This window comes from Delphinapterus leucas, chromosome 11, assembly GCF_059928025.1.
Source record: "Delphinapterus leucas isolate spDelLeu-1000000601 "Yukka" chromosome 11, BTC_Dleu_Yukka2, whole genome shotgun sequence".
NCBI lineage: Eukaryota > Metazoa > Chordata > Mammalia > Artiodactyla > Monodontidae > Delphinapterus > Delphinapterus leucas.
The window spans coordinates 21,901,043-21,921,323 of NC_143139.1; the positions used below are offsets into that span (position 1 = coordinate 21,901,043).

The following is a 20,281-nucleotide window of genomic DNA, read 5'->3' on the forward strand; positions in this document are numbered from 1 at the left end:
ACCAAAATGCTTTTCAAAAAGACAGCATAAATTTACTCTCATCAGCAAGGTATGTGAACCAACATTTAATATTATCGTTTTACTTTTATCTTTTTAGTCTTAAACTTTGACAGTTAGAAATTAGATCTTATTTTCCTTTTCATTTTCTTAAAATTATTAACAGTTGACTATTTTCTCAGGGATTTACTTTTATGTCCTCCTCTATAAACCATGAATGCCTGAATTCGCCTCATTTTATCATTAGATTGTTATAGTGCTTTTCTTATCTATCTATCTATCTATTTATATGCTCTTTGTATAAAGGTTATTAGCCTTTTTTTAATGTAACTTTTTCTATTTTGATGTTCTTTTATTTTTATGATGTTTTTATATACTTAAGTTTTAAATTTTCAAATAGTGAAATGTTTTTTCCTTAGCTAATTTCATCTATTGCTCTTATGCTTAAAAATAACTCTCTCATCCAAAGACAGACAAATATCCACCCACACTTCCAACCATTTTTATCATTTCACATTTATCTCTAAAATCTATTGCAATTTACGCTAATGTATGATGTGAGGACATGAACTGAGTTCATTTCACCCCAAATAGCCAGGGTCTTCAAATGTCATTTTGATTTAGTTCAAATCAACAGTTTTTATTGAATGCCCATATTCCATGCCAAGGACATTCTGTGTACCTGGGATCCATCAGTGAACAACAAAACATATAAAAGTCACAACCCTAATGGAGTTTATTATTTTTAATTTAATAATCCAGGGGTAGGCAAACTATCATGGGTCAAATCTAGCCATATCTATTTATTTATATATTGTCTATGACTCCTTTCCCTTTAGTAATTGTTATAAGAGCTGTGATAGTAGCCTGAAAAACTATCAAGATCTGCACAGAAAAAGTTTGCTGACCACCGGAAATAACCCATCACTTCCCTACTAATAGGTGATAATTTCTTTATTATATCTTAATATCTTACATAAGTAAAAATCTTTTTCTGGCTATTTATTCCATTCCATTGACAGGCCCACTTAATTCTATGCTAAAACCACACCATTTGTTTTCAAATTCACTTTTTAAATATTTTTAACTTCAGATGATATTTATTTATTTATTCCACAAATACTGGGAATTCCCCGGTTGGGACTCAGCGCTTTCACTGCCATGGCCCGGGTTCAGTCCCTGGTCGGGAAACTGGGATCCCGCGGGCCACATGTTGCAGCCTAAATAAATACATAAATAATAACACAAATACTGAGTATCTACTATGTGTGAGACGCTGTTCTAGGTCAGCTATGCAGCAGTGAACCAAACAGACAAAATCTCTGCCTTTCTTTTGTTTCAGCAGAAACAAGCACAAATACATATAAAAACATCAGGTGGGGATAAAATGAAGCAAATGAAAGAGGGACGGAAGGAAGACATTGTTACTTTACACCAGGTAGTCAGCCAAGGCCTCTCTGAAGATTTTAGGCAAGGGCCTGAAAGAAGTCACGAGAATGGAGGGTACCTGGGGGGATGAGAGCATCCCAGGCAGATGCAAAGATGCTGAGATGAGAGTGTGTTTGCCATATCTGAGGAGCAGCAAGAGGCCACCAGATGAAGAAGAGAGCTAGGTAGGGGGAGAACAAGAGCACACTGGGAAGTAAGGGCGGGGATGGGGGTGTTTGTTGGACAGGGGAAAGCCCAATCATGTAGTGGTTTTACCCTGTGAGGAATCTGAGCAGAGGAGTGACCTGAATCAAAGTTCTTCCTCTTTTTTAATCATTATAGCTGCTGTATAGAGAATAGATGATGAAGGGAGGGGGCAAGAGTAGAAGCAGGGAAAACAGGTTATAAAGCTACTGAAGTTATGCAGATGAGAGTTAACGGTACCTTGTTGCAGGGTGGCAGTGATCAAAGTATTCAGAGGTAGTCAGATTTTGAATATTTTAAGGTTAATGCTTGCAGAATTTGCTAAAGGATTAAACTGAAGAGCAAGAAAATAAGAGTTACAGATGACACCAAGATTTTTATGCCTGAATGCCTAGACTGAATGATGGAATTGCCGTTTACTGAGATACAAATGACTTGAGAAGGAATTAATTTTAGTGGGCCATGAAAGTGAATGAAGAGTTTGAGGTTCAATAGCCAACTGGAGATGTCTCGTGGGCAGCGAGATATGTGAGACTATCAGGGGAAGGGCCCAAGCTTCAACCAGCGTGGGATTAAAGTTAGGAGAGTGGATGAGATCAGCAAGCAAGTGACTGTAGACAGAGAAGGGAGCAAGTCTAAGGTTTAAGCCTGGCACATTTCAATATTTAGAAGCTGGGAAGATTTGGAGGAAACAGCAAAGGAGATTGAAAGGGAGTGGCCAGTGAGGTGGGAGCAGGGCTGATATCCTGGGGGCCAAGTGAGGACAGGTTTCAAGAAGGAATCAATCAACTATGATAAACGCTGAAATTGACTTGAAGGGCAGGACAGGGGCCAACCAATCATCAATCGAGAAGAGCCAAACAAGTGCTCATCCCACCTGGGCACCATCAGTATAATTCAGCATGAAAACTGAGGAGAAAAACAGAATTACAACTGAGGGAAAGGTGCTACACACAAAATAATATTTACAGAATATTTACACTCTTCACTTGGCTGCAACGTTAGCTAATAAGGGCATATTCAAAGAAGGCTTTAGAATGAGACTTTTCGATGGCTCGTTCAACTTCAGAAAGTGAAGAAAATAATGGAATCAACTCATCAAGGAAAGAAAACCTATACAATCCTATCAAATTAGAGAACCTAGAAAGTGTGTTTCAGAGTACATATAAATTTATCTTTACTCCCATTTCCTACCTATTTGGTAAGCTAAACACAGGGAGAGAATGCTCAAGTGATCTCTTTGGAAATGAAATACTCTGATTTGTCTTGTTTAGCAATGACTGATGGGGCAATGACATGACAATGTGTTAGGTGTGTCTCTAAGTTATCCCTCGGTCTAATTTCATCTGCCAGCACATCACTTAGGGTATTGCTGGCCATTACAGAATCTTGAAATTGATAGCAAAATTGAGAACATCTTCAAAAGAAAAGGGAGTCTGACACTGAACACTGCCCCCCCTCCAAATGCTTTCTAATGATGACTCAAATCCCCTGACTTTGCAACAACAATCAGTTATGAAGGCAAGGGAAAGCATTTCTGCCCTACAAACACCAATTTTAGCTGCACTGGCACGGAGATCAAAGTGGGCTGCCATTAAATGCTCTAAAGGACAGTAGAGCAACTTTTCATGTATCTAACAGCCTTGCTGCCTATCTAAATCTGGTATATTTACAGGACATGGATGCAGTCTCTGTCAGAAAATCAGAATAGAGTAAGGACGTGAAACAATCCAGTGCAAATAAACAAATAAAAAGAAATAAAATTAATAAAAATTAAAAATAAACAAATTTAGTTCACTAAAAAGAGTCTTTCAGAAAGCTTTTCTTATATGGGTCTTACCAAGATAACAGACAAGGGGGTACAAACAGGAAAATAAAAGATACTAATTAAGGGGACTCTTTAGAGAGCTCTACCAAGAGCAAACAAAAAGAACTTGGTGGTGCCGACTCCTGAGAAACATGAGGAGAGAGGTGGAAGGTGGTACGACCTATTAACAGTTCATTTGCCTGCTAAAAAGGATTGCTTTCCAAATGTCTACTAAAATGATCATCTGCCTCGTGCTGGCTGGACCCTGCCTGAAGCACTGGGTTCCATCGCGAATGCCATATGTTGAAAACACTGACAAATTAGAAAGAAGTCGAAACTGTACTGAAAACAAGGAGCCCAGAAGCCTTAACAGAAGAGGAACCACTGAAAGTCGTGGAGAAAATAATGGGAGACATGAGGACTGTCATGACCCATTTGAGAAGCTATTGTGGAAAGAGCCCTGAAATAGGCTGCCACAGACCTCCCAGCTCTGTTACTAGCCAGGCGAGTCACTCCATGCTAGCAAATTAATCTCTCTGGAACTCGGGAGCAAAATTAGGAGGTCAGCCTAGATGATCTTAAGTTCCTTTAAGTTGAATAATTTTACCATTTCAAACTAGATCATCAGCGAGGAGAATAGTAAACACCCACATTCTTCCTGAATGGAATCATTCTATGCTGCTATAGAAGGAAAGGATAAGTAAAAATTATAATAGATAAAAACCTGGGGCCCTGAACCAAGATGGTGGAGTAGAAGGACGTGCTCTCACTCCCTCTTGTGAGAACACAAGAATCACAACTAGCTGCTGGACAATCATCAACAGGAAGACACGGGAACTCACCAAAAAAGATACCCCACATCCAAAGGCAAAGGAGAAGCCACAGTGAGATGGGAGGAGGGGTGCAATCACATAAAATCAAATCCCATAACTGCTGGGCAGGTGACTCACAGACTGGAGAGCACTTATACCACATAAGTCCACCCACTGGAGTGAAGGTTCTGAGCCCCACAACAGGCTCCCCAACCTGGGGGTCTGGCAACGGGAGGAGGAATTCCTAGAGAATCAGACTTTAAGGGCTAGTGGGATTTGACTGCAGCACTTCGACAGGACTGGGGGAAACACAGCCTCCACTCTTGGAGGGGACAGACAAAGTAGTGTTCGCATCAGGACCCAGGGGAAGGAGCAGTGACCCCAGGGGAGGCTGAACCGTACCTACCTGCTAGTGTTGGAGGGTCTCCTGCACAGGCGGGGGGTGGCTGTGTCTCACAGTGAGGACAAGGACACTGGCAGCAGAAGTTCTGGGAAGTACTCCTTGGCGTGAGCCCTCCAAGAACCCACCATTAGCCCCACCAGAGAGCTCGGGTAGGTTCCAGTGTTGGGTGGCCTCAGGCCAAACAACCAACAGGGAGGGAACTCAGCCCAACCCATCAGCAGACAAGCAAATTAAAGTTTTACTGAGATCTGCCCACCACAGAAACAGCCAGCACTACCCACCACAGGTGCCTCACATCAGGAAACATGCACAAGCCTTTTAGATGGCCTCATGCACCAGAGGGCAGACAGCAGAAGCAAGAAGAACTACAATCCTGCAGCCTGTGGAGAGAAACCAAATTACAGAAAGATAGACAAGATGAAAAGGCAGAGGGCTATGTACCAGATGAAGGAACAAGATAAAACCCCAGAAAAACAACTAAATGAGGTGGAGATAGGCAACATTCCAGAAAAAGAATTCACAATAATGATAGTAAAGATGATCCAGGACCTCGGAAAAAGAATGGAGGCAAATATCAAGAAAATGCAAGAAATGTGTAACAAAGACATAGAAGAATTAAAGAACAAACAAACAGAGAGGAACAACACAATAACTGAAATGAAAAATACACTAGAAGGAATCAATAGCAGAATAACTGAGGCAGAAGAACAGATAAGTGACCTGGAAGACAGAATGGTGGAATTCACTGCTGCGGAACAGAATAAAGAAAAAAGAATGAAAAGAAATGAAGAAAGCCTAAGAGACCTCTGGGACAACAGTAAACGCAACAACATTTGCATTATAGGGGTCCCAGAAGGAGAAAGGACCAGAGAAAATATTTGAAGAGATTACAGTCGAAAACATCCCTAACATGGGAAAGGAAAGAGCAACACAAGTCCAGGAAATGCAGCAAGTCCCATACAGGATAAACCCAAGGAGAAATATACCAAGACACACAGTAATCAAATTGGCAAATATTAAAGACAAAGAAAAATTATTGAAAGCAGCAAGGGAAAAACAACAAATAACATACAAGGGAATTCCCATAAGGTTAACAACTGATTTCTCAGCAGAAACTCTACAGCCAGAAGGGAGTGGCATGATATACTTAAAGTGATGAAAGGGAAGAAACTACAACCAAGATTACTCTACCCGGCAAGGGTCTCATTCAGAAATCAAAAGCTTTACAGAAAACCAAAGGCTAAGAGAATTCAGCACCACCAAACCAGCTCTAAAAGAACCGCTACAGGAACTTCTCTAAGTGGCAAACACAACAGAAGAAAAGGACCTACAAAAACAAACCCAAAACAATTAAGTAAATGGTCATAGGAACATACATATCGATAATTTCCTTAAACGTGAATGGATTAAATGCTCCAACCAAAAGGCACAGGCTTGCTGAAGGGATACAAAAACAAGACCCATCTATATGCTGTCTACAGGAGACCCAATTCAGACCTAGGGACACATACAGACTGAAAGTGAGGGGATGGAAAAAGATATTCCATGCAAATGGAAATCAAAAGAAAGCTGGAGTAGGAATACTCATATCAGATAAAATAAACTTTAAAATAAAGAATGTTACAAGAGACAAGGAAGGACACATAATGATCAAGGGATCAATCCAAGAAGAAGATATAACAATTATAAATATATATGCACCCAACATAGGAGCACCTCAATACATAAGGCAACTGCTAACAGCTCTAAAAGAGGAAATCGACAGTAGCACAATAGTAGTGGGGGACTTTAACATCTCACTTACACCAACGGACAGATCATCCAAAATGAAAATAAATAAGGAAACAGAAGCTTTAAATGAGACAACAAACCAGATAGACTTAACTGATATTTATAGGACATCCCATCCAAAACAGCAGATTACACTTTCTTCCCAAATGTGCATGGAACATTCTCCAGGATAGATCACATCTTGGGTCACAAATCAAGCCTCAGTAAATTTAAGAAAATGGAAATCATATCAAGCATCTTTTCTGATTACAACACTATGAGATTAGAAAACAACTACAAGGAAAAAAACATAAAAAACACAAACACATGGAGGCTAAACAATACGTTACTAAATAACCAAGAGATCACTGAAGAAATCAAAGAGGAAATCAAAAAATACCTAGAGACATATGACAATGAAAACACGATGATCCAAAATCTATGGGATGCAGCAAGAGTAGTTCTAAGAGGGATGTTTATAGCGATACAAGCGTACCTCAAGAAACAAGAAAAATCTCAAATAAACAATCTAAACTTACACCTAAAGGAACTAGAGAAAGAAGAACAAACAAAACCCAAAGTTAGCAGAAGGAAAGAAATCATAAAGATCAGATCAGAAATAAATGAAATGGAAACAAAGAAAACAAGAGCAAAGACCAATAAAACTAAAAGCTGGTTCTTTGAGAAGATAAGCAAAATTGATAAACCATTTGCCAGACTCATCAAGAAAAAGAGGGAGAGGACTCAAATGAATAAAATTAGAAATGAAAAAGGTGAAGTTATAAAAGACAACGCAGAAATACAAAGCATCCGAAGAGACTACTACAAGCAACTCTATGCCAATAAAATGGACAACCTGGAAGAAATGGACAAATTCTTAGAAAGGTATAACCTTCCAAGACTAACACGAAGAAATAGAAAATATGAACAGACCAATCACAAGTAACGAAATTGAAACTGTGATTAAAAATCTTTCAACAAACAAAAGCCCAGGACCAGTTGGCTTCACAGGTGAAGTCTATCAAACATTTAGAGAAGAGCTAACACACATCCTTCTCAAACTCTTCCAAAAAATTGCAGAGGAAGGAGCACTCCCAAACTCATTCTATGAGGCCACTATCACCCTGATACCAAAAGCAGACAAAGATACTACAAAAACAGAAAATTACAGACCAATATCACTGATCAATATAGATGAAAAAGTCCTCAATAAAATACCAGCAAACAGAATCCAACAACACTTTAAAAAGATCATACACCATGATCAAGTGGGATTTATCCCAGGGATGCAAGGATCCTTCAATATACACAAATCAATCAATGTGATACACCATATTAACAAACTGAAGAATAAAAACCATATGATCATCTCAATAGATGCAGAAAAAGCTTTTGACAAAATTCAACACCGACTTATGATAAAAACTGTCCAGAAAGTGGGCATAGAGGGAAACTACCTCAACATAATAAAGGCCATATACGACAAACCCACAGCAAACGTGATTCTCAATGGTGAAAAATTGAAAGCATTTCCTCTAAGATCAGGAAAAAGACAAGGATGTCCACTCTCACCACTATTATTCAACATAGTTTTGGAAGTCCTAGCCACGGCAATCAGAGAAGAAAAAGAAATAAAAGGAACACAAATTGGAAAAGAGGAAATAAAACTGTCACTGTTTGCAGATAACATGATACTATACATAGAGAATCCTAAAGATGCCACTAGAAAAATACTAGAGCTAATCAATGGTAAAGTTGCAGGATACAAAATTAATGCACAGAAATCTCTTGCATTCCTATACACTAATGATGAAAAATCTGAAAGAGAAACACTCCCATTTACCATTGCAACAAAAAGAATAAAATACCTAGGAATAAACCTACCTAGGGAGACAAAATACCTGTATGCAGAAAACTATAAGACACTGATGAAAGAAATTAAAGATGATACCAAGAGATGGAGAGATATACCATGTTCTTGGATTGGAAGAATCAATATTGTGAAAATGACTATACTACCCAAAGCAATCTACAGATTCAATGCAATCCCTATCAAATTACCAATGGCATTTTTTACGGAACTAGAACAAAAAATCTTAAAATTTGTATGGAGACACAAAAGACCCCTAATAGCCAAAGCAGTCTTGAGGGAAAAAAACAGAGCTGGAGGAATCAGACTCCCTGACTTCAGACTATACTACAAAGCCACAGTAATCAAGACAATATGGTACTGGCACAAACACAGAATCATAGATCAATGGAACAAGACAGAAAGCCCAGAGATAAACCCACGCACCTATGGTCAACTAATCTATGATAAAGGAGGCAAGGATATACAATGGAGAAAAGACAGTCTCTTCAATAAGTGGTGCTGGGAAAATTGGACAGCTACAGGTAAAAGAATGAAATTAGAACACTCCCTAACACGATACACAAAAGTAAACTCAAAATGGATTAGACACCTAAATGTAAGACCAGACAGTATAAAACTCTTAGAGGAATACATAGGAAGAACACTCTTTGCCATAAATCATAGCAAGATCTTTTTTGATCCACCTCCTAGAGTAATGGAAATAAAAACCAAAATAAAAAAATGGGACCTAATGAAACTTAAAACCTTTTTCACAGCAAAGGAAACCATAAACAAGACGAAAAGACAACCCTCAGAATGGGAGAAAATATTTGCAAATGAAGGAACTGACAAAGGATTAATCTCCAAAATATATAAACAGCTCATGCAGCTCAATATTAAAAAAAACAAACAACCCAATCCAAAAATGGGCAGAAGACCTAAATAGACATTTCTGTAAAGAAGACATACAGATGGCCAAGAAGCACATGAAAAGCTGCTCAACATCACTAATTATTAGAGAAATGCAAATCAAAACTACAATGAGGTATCACCTCACACCAGATAGAATGGGCATCATCAGAAAATCTACAAACAACAAATGCTGGAGTGGGTGTGGAGAAAAGGGAACCCTCTTGCACTGTTGGTGGGAATGTAAATTGTTACAGCCGCTATAGAGAGCAGTATGGAGGTTCGTTAAAAAACTAAAAATAGAATTACCATATGATCCAGCAATCCCACTACTGGGCATACACCCAGAGAAAACCATAATTGAAAAAGACACATGCACCCCAATGTTCACTGCAGCACTATTTACAATAGGCAGGTCATGGAAACAACCTAAATGCCCATCGACAGATGAATGGATAAAGAAGATGTGGTACATATATACAATGGAATATTACTGAGCCATAAAAAGGAACGAAATTGGATCATTTGTTGAGACATGGATGGATGGATCTAGAGACTGTTATACAGAGTGAAGTAAGTCAGAAAGAGCAAAACAAATATCGTATATTAATGCATATATGTGGAACCTAGAAAAATAGTACAGATGAACCGGTTTGCAGTGCAGAAATTTGAGACACAGATGTATAGAACAAACGTATGGACACCAATGGTGGAAAGCAGCAGGGGGGTGGGGATGGTGGTGTGATGAATTGGGCAATTGGGACTGACATGTATACAGTGATGTGTATAAAATTGATGACTAATAAGAACCTGCTGTATAAGAAAATGAATAAAATAAAAATTAAACAAAATCTGGCTCAGTTTTGGTTTCTAACAATTCAAGTTGCGCAGTAATGAAATCAGTTGTCTCACAAAAAAGTAATGAGATCATTATAAATGGAAATATACAGGCAGGTGCTAGAAACTGTGAACTGTAGGACTGCCAGTCTCTTTCAACCCTAAGATCCTACGATTCTTTAGGTCCAATTTACCAAATACCTTTCCTCCAGATTACCTTCACCGTGTCTCACTGATGTAAATCAGTTGCTCCAGGATTTCATAACTTTGTTGTAATATCCGAATTTAGTCCATCTCTACATCAAGTCACTATTGTGTGTGTCCAGCTTCACGAACATGGTTTCTGGCTCTTGCCTGCGTAAGATGGTCCTCCTTTAGGTTATCCTCAACATTATTATGGGGTCTTGGGGAAGCTACTTGAAATTGCTTTAAAGGCTACATATAACCTTGTAATACCAGTGATGTTAACCATGACAGGGATAAAGTGGATGATGGCACCAACTCTCTAAGTGCCGAGCATGTGCTAAGAGCTCTATACATATTATCTCACTGAATCCTCCCAGTAACGCCATAAGGAATGTGTTATTTACTTTTTTTTTTTTTTTTAGCGGAACGCGGGCCTCTCACTGCTGCGGCCCCTCCTGCTGCGAAACACAGGCTCCGGACGCGCAGGCTCAGCGGCCATGGCTCACGGGCCTAGCCGCTCCGCGGCATGTGGGATCTTCCCGGACCGGGGCACGAACCCGCGTCCCCTGCATCGGCAGGCGGACTCTCAACCACTGCGCCACCAGGGAAGCCCAGGAATGTGTTATTATTGTATGTATTTGACAAATAAGGAAACTCAGGGTCAGAAGGCTAAGTACCTTGCCCAGGATAACTGAGCTAGTAAGAGACAGAATCTAAACTTGAACTCTGGTCTGGCTAATGACTCTAAAATGCCTATTGCTAACTACCTTGCTCTACTTCAGTAATTCTCAAAGTGTGGTCGCTGGACCAGCAGCTTCAGCATCACCTGAAAACTTGTTAAAAATGCCAAGTCTCACATCTACTGAATCAGAAACTATGGGAGTGAGGCCCAGCAACATGTGTTCTAACAAATCCTGCAGAAAATTCTGCTGCTCACTAAAGTTTGAGAGCTATTGTTCTACTGAACTGAAAATTCACCTCAAAGGCCACATTCCACTTTTTTAACCATATTTTTTTTGTATTTGAATTTGAAAGTGTGTGGTGGCTCCTTAATCTGTCTTCACGGGGAGAAAGATAAATCCCAAATATGGAAAAGTCAGGTTTCCTGTCCTTTCCCTGAAGTAGGAAGGGTGAGTCCTTGTCATTCTCGGTGAGGGGATAAGAGAGTTGCTGCTTTAAAATATAAATCAGAGGGAAGCAAGAAGGAAAGAAAAAAAATGCTTCTGCAGTATAGTTAAGCTGTTGTGGTTAGATATAATGATTGAATAGACCAAGAAAACTTTAAATTCCCTTAAAGCCTTTATATACTAATAACACTATGTCTACTTAAATATTGAATAGCTAAAATAAAAATCCTCCCTACATGCATACTTTTAAAAAAAAAGAATATATACCCTTTAGCCTTATGAATAAACACATCAATGGAAAGACTGTTTCCAAGGTAGCATAATCAATGACAGTTATCATCAAGCCTTCTTTGGTTTAAAAATAAAAATCCTTTCAGCTTTGCAGGTCATGATGCCTAGAATGCGACCTTGGTCTTTTCAAGCTTATCTTTAGTCCAGAGCACTGTGCAACTCTGCAAATCAGTCTGTAATCTCTTTAATGTCTTCCTGCACGTGCAGTTTTAAAACTCAGCCATCAGCATATAAACCATCCTTTACTCCAAGGCCTCTGGAGATAACTTGTGGCCAGTCACTTACAAGGGCTTTCACAAGGTCACAGGGGTAAATATGAGTGGTATGTTGAGTCCTGTGTAAAACAGGATGCAGGTCTACCTGAGGAAGGTAGCGAGTGGCTTTTAAGGTCTACAGAAATGAGGTAAAACAGGATTGCCTTGCTTCACACATGTGTGAACACAGCAGAGCTCACTCATACTACCCCATACCAAAGGCGAAGTAAGTACATTCCACCTGCGAGCCTTGACTAAATAAAAGAGCTCCTAGACTGGAATATGTGATTTATTCTATTATCTAAGATTGCTCTTGGATGTCTGGATCTACAGCTAATGTTTTATTATATCCCTTTAGCCTTCCTTCCTTCCAGAAAGAATTGTAGGAAGGCAGTGAGCTAACGGATAGCAATCGGCAACCATCCACGTGGACTTCACTAACCCCTCTCCTCCAATACATCTAAGTGAGGCCCCTGTAAACGACCAGCACTCAGGAATGTAGGAAGCCAAAGGACTGGGACAGGCCACCATAAGTCATATAAGTCTAAGGAGTTAGCTATACACTATCTTCTATTAGTGAAACTCATACTTGAACATTATGTCCCATAATTTTAATGGGAAAACTGGAGAAGATCGTCCCCCCACAAAATAACTAAAATAATACACCCTGGACATTATCATTCGGCAGGCAAAAAGGGGCTAAGATATACTAACTCAAATTAAGTGCTATCTATCAAAGATTCCTTCCTTCCTTTCTTCGTTCATTCATGTACTCAATATTAACAGAGCAAAAACATATGCTAGACAGTACCTGGAAAATGCCAGCCAGCTCCACGTGTCCTCCCCAACCCCCCAAAAAGCCGAACATGAGAAAATGGACTCAAAGTAAAAAGACTGTATTCTGACTGACATGAGTGAAAGCAGCAGACGATTCAATTACTGGAGCACACTCCCAAAGAAAATGTGGAATAGGCAACAGTGGGCAGCGCTGGGTCCTAAATCGTCTGCAAGTACCTACCTGCCCGAAAGCAGTATCCAAGACCTCGTGAGATCTCTTCCATCTCTGGTTTATAATTGCATTCATGATACAAGGTCGAATACAAATTGACGTCTGCCAAATATCATCTCTAACCGATGTAAAAAGGCTACTAAAATTCCATTTATTAACAGGCCAATATGGTCAGTTGTAAAAGTGAAAATGAACACCTTGCGGCCATATACACTGTACTGGCATTCTGAGTACATTAACTCATTAAATCTCACAGTCTTATGAAACTCAGTCACAACTTTTTGAATGTAACAGATGACATCTAAACATTCGGTTTAATTCTAAGTTTTCATCCAGATGCTTGATACTGTTTAGTCAAAATATATATCAATAACCTTACTAAACATGAAGTAGTATTTAATGATCAACGTGTAACTTACCCTTGCCATATCCACCAAGAAGTTCTCAAATAATTTCCAAATGTGGTTACTTGTGTAGATTTCTTTCATTTCCACTTCAGTGTCAACATAACAGTGATTAACAAAATTCACATAAGCAATTTTAACCTGTGCAAGTTTCAAATAGAAAAGAGAGTGAGTTTTTTCTTTATTCTTCATCTTCAAATATCTATTATGAATGGTTATGTGAAACTGTGTTATTTCCTATAGTAAATTATAGTATACTTTGGGTGTACCCAGACAGCATTCCCATCTCCTTTCTTTTACTAAAACACTCCACCCCCTGACCCAGGGTAAACACATGACCTAGTATTCCATTCCCCTGGGCCCAGTGATTGGTGTGAGAATGTGAACTTCATGTAAACCAAGTCTAACATATTTCAGACACTAGGAGTCAAAAGTACTCTCTTTCCCTCTCTGCCTCCCTCTCTTCCCTCCTCTCCCCCTCACCTCCCCACCTCCCCTCCCCTTCTCTGTCTCTGTCATTCATTCATTCATATTCTCTCGTTCTCTCTCTCGCTCTCTTTCCCCCTCTCTCATTGTCAAAATGGAACAAGGTCAACCTGGACTCCAAGACCCATCTTCTCCAGGTGTGTGGAGGAAAATTATGCTCAGATAAAGAGAATGAGGCAAAACCACAAAGGAAAAGGTAACAAGAGATAGAAGGAATTCTGACATTGTTTGAATCTCTTGAATCATATGAACAACTATTCTTCAAATTCCCAAATACAAGAGCCAATAAAATTTCCATTTAAAATTTAAACTAGTTTAAATTGGGTTTCTGTCACTTGCAACCAAGAGAGATCTAATACAATGCTTCAATATGTTGACTAAATAATACTTTGTTGCCGTTCAAAAGCATTTAAATTACTATTTCTGAGAAGAAGCAGGCTCACAGTTTACCAAAAAAAAAAAAAAAAATTGAATTATTTTAAGATGTAGTAAAGTTCCTTTCCAGATTTAGCCAAGTTCCTCATAAAAGACTGGCATGAGTCTCACCAACATATACCATTTCTAAAGTGCACAGGGCAATAGTTTTTGTTTTTCCTTTTCTTTCCCCTTCTTCTCTTTTCTCATCACTTCTTTTCTTTCCTCTCTCTCTCTCTGTATAAGAATGTGATGAATGCTATAAATTTCCCCAGAAAAATGCACACACATAAAAAAATCATGTAAACAATTTCAGAGGGTTCACAGAATCCGAGTTAGAACCATAAGGAATACAGGGCCAGCTTTCATGCCCTTAGTACTTATCTCTACCTGACTGAGGTCTGAAGCAAATCTTCAATGGCAGGGTGCCTGTGTCACGGAGACATCAGAGCCATTTGGTGCATTATCATAATCACCTTGACAGAAGTTAATATGCATTCAGTGCTTGCTACATGCCAAACGCCTTCAGCAGTCTGTATGTAATATCTTAATTTAATCCTCCACCAATCCCATCAGGTACATACTATAATTATTTCGCTTCAAAATTGTGTAAATTGAAGATTAGAAGGTTAAGTACCCTGTTGGAATCAGTCACACAGCTAGAAAGTAATGGATCCAAGATTCTGACTCATTCTTTAAACCATTCATTCATTCATTCAAAACATACTTATTAAATGTAGGTTCAGGTTCAGACAATATAATGGTGACTACAAACAGACCCAGGTGTTACTCTCATTTAGCTTATAATCTTGGTAAAGAATGTGAAGGCTACAGGTATTTTTAACTAATAAAATTCAAATATCAAATTTCAAATTATAGGCTCTTATAGACTCTACTATGGGAAGCCAGGAGGGTCTTCCTTAAAGAAGTAATGCTTGAATCAAGATCTGAAGGATGAAGAGGGGTGAAGTAGGTGAATATAAGAGGTTAGAGTGCTATGTCCGAGAGAACTGCATGGCCAGAATCAGGACCTCAAATAAAGACAGAACCCACGGATTTAATCGCTACACTATGCTTCCTTTCTTTGTCATCTTATTTCAAACCAATCAAGTCATGAAGTACCCTTGGTTTGAGGTATCAACAATTCCACAAAATTTCATAAAAATATACTTTCAAGTCCATCACTGTGTAGGACTATTTGGAAGTAGAGAAGTTAACCTAACCGGATGCCTTTTTAAGCTACTGTGATTTAAAATGTTTGGATTTAGTGTATCACATGTTTATAAACTTTGCAACAATACACCACAATGGTAGAAAAGAAAAACATTATTGCAATGCACGTTCCTGGAAGCCTCGTTAATCTTGTTGGCAGACAACCAGCTTCTAATGAGTTTCTTCCCTGCCGTCACGCCAGACAAGAACGGAGGGTAAAAGATGATGTGTGAATAAAGCAAAATGTGTCCATATTTCCAAGAATGCATCTACTCCATAAAGCAAAGGTAAACCTAGAGAATCTGATAGTGATCCTGCAGTGCCATCCTAGCCTCTCCTATAGATGACTGTGAATTATTTATGAAGCATCTGTTTTATGCTCAGGAACATACTAGAGGTTACAAGTCAATTTTTCAGTTTGATCACAATGCCATACCTAGAAATTCCTATAGTAGCTTCTAGTAAACTAATAGCGGCTATACTTTAAAAAGGTTTATCCTTTTTCATAGTTCCTTGTAGAACAAAAGAGTAAACTCTTTATGCTCTTTTAAATGTTCCTAATTGTATAGCTAAGTACAATTCCTTCACTAAATACATTATCTCATTATAAATAATAGTAGAAGGACTTCCGGCACTTATTAAAAATTACTAATAATTCTATAACCACTAAGCTTTTGCCAGGCTTACCTCAGGGATGCAGTCGTCATGGGTCACCACCCTCACTATGTCGTCCAGGGGCAGAAGGGAATTGCACTTGATTTCAGTGTAGACATTTTTCCCCTCTGTGCATGCTGCCAGCAACTCCACAAGGGTGATGTGGTAGGCTAAGGGGCCACTCTCGTCCCCTCGGTCCCTCTCTGAACACATCATATGGAGAAGGATGGGAAATGATGCTCTATCATTGTAAAATACCAGCACATCTTCACCCCCATTTATCAACTGAAATGATAACAAGAGAGTCGACATAGCAGTCCAAATGTTCATCCTTGCAGTTATTTCCAAAGGCTTGGTCTATCTGGAAATACGTGCATCTCTTTGTAAAAACATAGATAACACTGCAAATGCAGAACTACACCAAGGCAGGATGGTAAAAAAGATTCTAGGCATGTGTCAAGTGATTAATTATGAATGTTATCAAAACCAGTCGGAGAGACATGGAAGAGGTGGAGAGGGGCAAGAATTAAGGACACAGATGACAGTAAACTGTTCAGTGAGTCACCCACTGAAATTAAACCTGCAAAATATTCCAATGAAGTTACTTCCTTCTACTTCAAATGGCAGACTCCATTGCCAAGCATGAGAAATCTCGTAAGTCTAATTTTACTATAGAATAAAATACCCCCATCTCCTTCAATAGTGACAGAATAAGTAAGCAAGTACACTGAACCAAATGCAACTCTACGAGAATTTGGAGATTCCACGTGTCATGGATGTCGGGAGAGGATGGAGGTAAAAGCAGAGATGGGAGAAATGAAGAGAAAAAGACAACTTTTAAAAAAGAGAGAGAGAGACAAAGAATGAATATGTAGGGGCTTTTAGGACATAAATTTTCCTCCCTGTTTTGTTTATATAACTTCAGTGGAGAATTCCAGCAGGTGGTAATTTTATTGCTCAATCACCGTAATGCCTTGTCTATTTTGGGGGGAAACTGTATTATTATTTTATTGAGGAACCCACTTTGACTGTCGTGAAGCTCAGGCTGAGTTAACAGTGATGAGTTCTGGAGGTAACTACACCCCATTCCAGACTTCATAACCACTGTCTTCTCTCTCTACCTCAACTGAAAACCCAGACTCAAGAGGTCTCAATCCCTGCCCTCCAATTTCTGGAAGATGCCAAGGCCAACTATGTAAGAGGTTTTGGCAGAGAAGACTTTTGTCTTCCCAGAAGGCAAACCCTCTACTTTGCTTTATGAGGCAGATAGCAACCCCAAACCACAGACAGGTCAGGAGCTGCGCAGGCCTCAATCCTTGTTGTCTATTACAGTACCAATGTTCTGAAGCCAATGTGAAATATTTTGGTGGAGAACACAGATTATGTAATTTTTCTCTCTATTTTATTTGAATTGATAAGACAATTAATTGGCTTACACTGAAAGTTTTGTTGAAAGTGAATGTATATGGGTCAAAAATTTATATATTAACATAATATTATAAATACTTCTTTACACACAGAAATGCTTCACCTAATAAATGCCATAGGATGGCTTAACTATGCGCTGCTTTCCCATTTTAAGTCTTTCCATGATTTTCCAAAATCAAATTAATTCTCACATTTCTAGGCAATGAAGGGCTAATGTTAATGTAAATACAGATAAGAGGTAAATTTTACAAGTTTAAAATGCTCCTTAAATGTTAATAACAATAATTTACATTTAAAATTCAAGGCTTCCAGCTGAATTAACTTTAACATTTCTATGGAGCAAGAGGGACTCACATTGTACCAATACAGAAACTACTCCCACTCTCAAATTTAAGGTACATCATTATGAAAATCCCCCCAAATCAATATAATCTACTATATAACTTGTTTATAGCCATGTTTGAAAGCTGCCTAATCCATACAGGCCTTTAGAGAACCATTAGGTCACAGAGCAATGATTTACCCAAACAGGCTCAAAGTATTCTCCAAAGTATCACTTGGTTCCCAGTGAGTAACTCATTCATTGTATAAATCTTGCTCAATGACAAACAACATAATGAAAAGGGCAAAATAAATGAAGTACTTCATCCATTTGCTTTTCTCAAATTTTTAACTTACTCTAAATAGTTAAGTTTCCATATATAATGAATCACTGATGGATAATTTCTATTCATTAGTTTCATTCCCTTCAAAGCCCCCTGTAAATAGTAACAAAGAACACCCATTCTATGTTTCAGGAACCGAGTAATAAGGGCACTTGAAAAGCAGAGTTTAATCCATTTTTGTTACATACTGAAACTTAAAAATATAAAATTTAATCACTTTCATTCTAAATAATCTATAACTTTTCATAGGATTTTACCCATTATTTAAAATACACAAATTCATTAAGAATCAAAAAAAAAATAAACTCCTAGAAAATTATAACATCAACTTATGACTCGTTACTTCCCTAGGTCTAAGCAAAATGCATTTGTGCTTAAGTAGTCGTACTTAATTTATTTTCCAAACCTATGTTGCTGGGGGATTGTTTGTCACTCTAAATTAACAGAAAACCCATATTTGAGCATATTGTTTATGTGAAGCTGATAAAATACAAACTGAGAACATACCTCGGTCATCACCATATCCTGGCATTTCTTCACATATTTACCATCTGCTTTGACAATCGTCTGCAGAAACCTCAGGTACTCCACGTGGCGGCCGTGTGTCTCAATGCAGTGCACGAAGTGCTGGATAACCCTCTCGCTAATTTCATTGCACAGATGATAATTGTTCATGAAGATGTGCCGCATGGTTTCTGCTTCAAGGAGCTACACACAGAGGAATGTGCCCTTGTAACTCTGACAAGATCAATTTTCTATTCTACAGTACTTAGACCAATTGCACAGCTTGTGATCAGTTTCCTATTTTATGCAAAACTGTAGTGAGTTTTCTGTGCAAGTCTTCTACAAAGTGTATTGAGATTATTCAGCACTTAAAAAAAAAAACTGAGCTCACAAAGGAATTTAGTTGGAAAACGGAGCTTATTATAAAGGTCAACAAGTTGGCAACAGTATTCTTGAGATTAATTTATGTATTATTCAAAAGTAGCTGTTCCTTAGTATTCGCTGACACATGTTTTACAGAGCAGATTTAACTCCACCTTTGAGTTTTCCAGATGTAACTTACTCATGGCATCAAAGAGTTAGTCTTTGTCCTACCACATCTTTTTCCTAACATTAAACTATGTACATATAAATGAAGTTGTCATCTGCAGGTAAGATCTGTGTAATTTTTCACATTTCTTTAAATGTTCCCTTAATGGAAATAAAAGATATTCACTTTTAGGAGGAGAACCCCCTACAAGTTAAAAAATGTGGTGATGAAGATGAATAAAATTCTATCCATCAATGTTGCTAAAACGAATGAGATGGACACTTTACTATAAATATTAGAAGTCACTCAAATACTTACACCAGGGGTTAAGAACAAATTCAGATGTTTATGGAGGAGAACTTGATTCTGTGGATTTCCCCGACAGAAATTCTGCAGGAATGTATGGGCCAGATTCATTACTTCATTCATCTTTTCATCATTCTAGAAGTTAAAGAGTAGCCCGTGATACAGAGAAACACACAGAAGTAAAAATATTATCAAAGAATATATTTTTTCGCACATGCATTTTTTCCTCCATGCCACTATTTTATGCTCCCCTTTCTGTGTCTACACCTCTCCCGGTTACCCCGTCCCATCCACCCTCCCCATTTTGTAGATGTCTCTCCCCTTCTCTTAATTCTCCTCCTATCTGTTCTGCTCCACTCTTTCCTCCCGCTTTTTGTTTCACGGTCCATCTCTCATTCTCCCCAACTTTCCTGCTTGTCCACTACAATTTCCCATCTCCGTACAAAGCTGTCTCTTCTCCCCTGCCTCTGTCCCCCACACCCCCGTTGTCCCCCCTTCCTCTCTCTCTGGCCCCCTCATTCTCCTGGGTTCTGCTCCCTTCTGTCCCGCACCCTCCAATCCCTCTCTTTCCTCCGCTCTCTTGGATTTCCCATCTTTCCCAGTGTTTCCATGTACCTGGATCTTCCTGTTCCTTTTGTTTTCTGTTTCTCCTCCTTCCCCACCATCTCTATCCCCCTCTTTCTCCAACTCCTCCCTTTCTACTTTTCCAGGAGGCATCTATCCCTCCTCCCCTGGCCCCTTCTGGTCCTTCTCTCCTGCTCTCACTCCCTTGTCCTCCTGCTTTGCCCCCACT

At 38.8% G+C, this 20,281-nt stretch overlaps 1 protein-coding gene across 4 annotated transcripts in view; it reads right to left on the reverse strand.

The window, feature by feature from the left end:
• Positions 1-20,281, reverse strand: part of ITPR2 (inositol 1,4,5-trisphosphate receptor type 2) — a 562,910-nt gene that overhangs the window by 253,302 nt on the left and 289,327 nt on the right. For all 4 annotated transcript variants that reach the window (XR_002645176.2, XM_089919972.1, XM_022577817.3 and 1 more), the window contains 4 exons: positions 19,501-19,623; positions 18,657-18,857; positions 16,090-16,341; positions 13,306-13,431 (listed from right to left, as the gene is read on the reverse strand). Coding sequence is in view for 3 of the 4 variants with exons in the window: in XM_089919972.1 (XP_089776098.1) it covers positions 13,306-13,431; positions 16,090-16,341; positions 18,657-18,857; positions 19,501-19,623 (702 nt within the window). In the remaining variant the exon portion in view is untranslated. The remainder of the gene's footprint in view (positions 1-13,305; positions 13,432-16,089; positions 16,342-18,656; positions 18,858-19,500; positions 19,624-20,281) is intronic.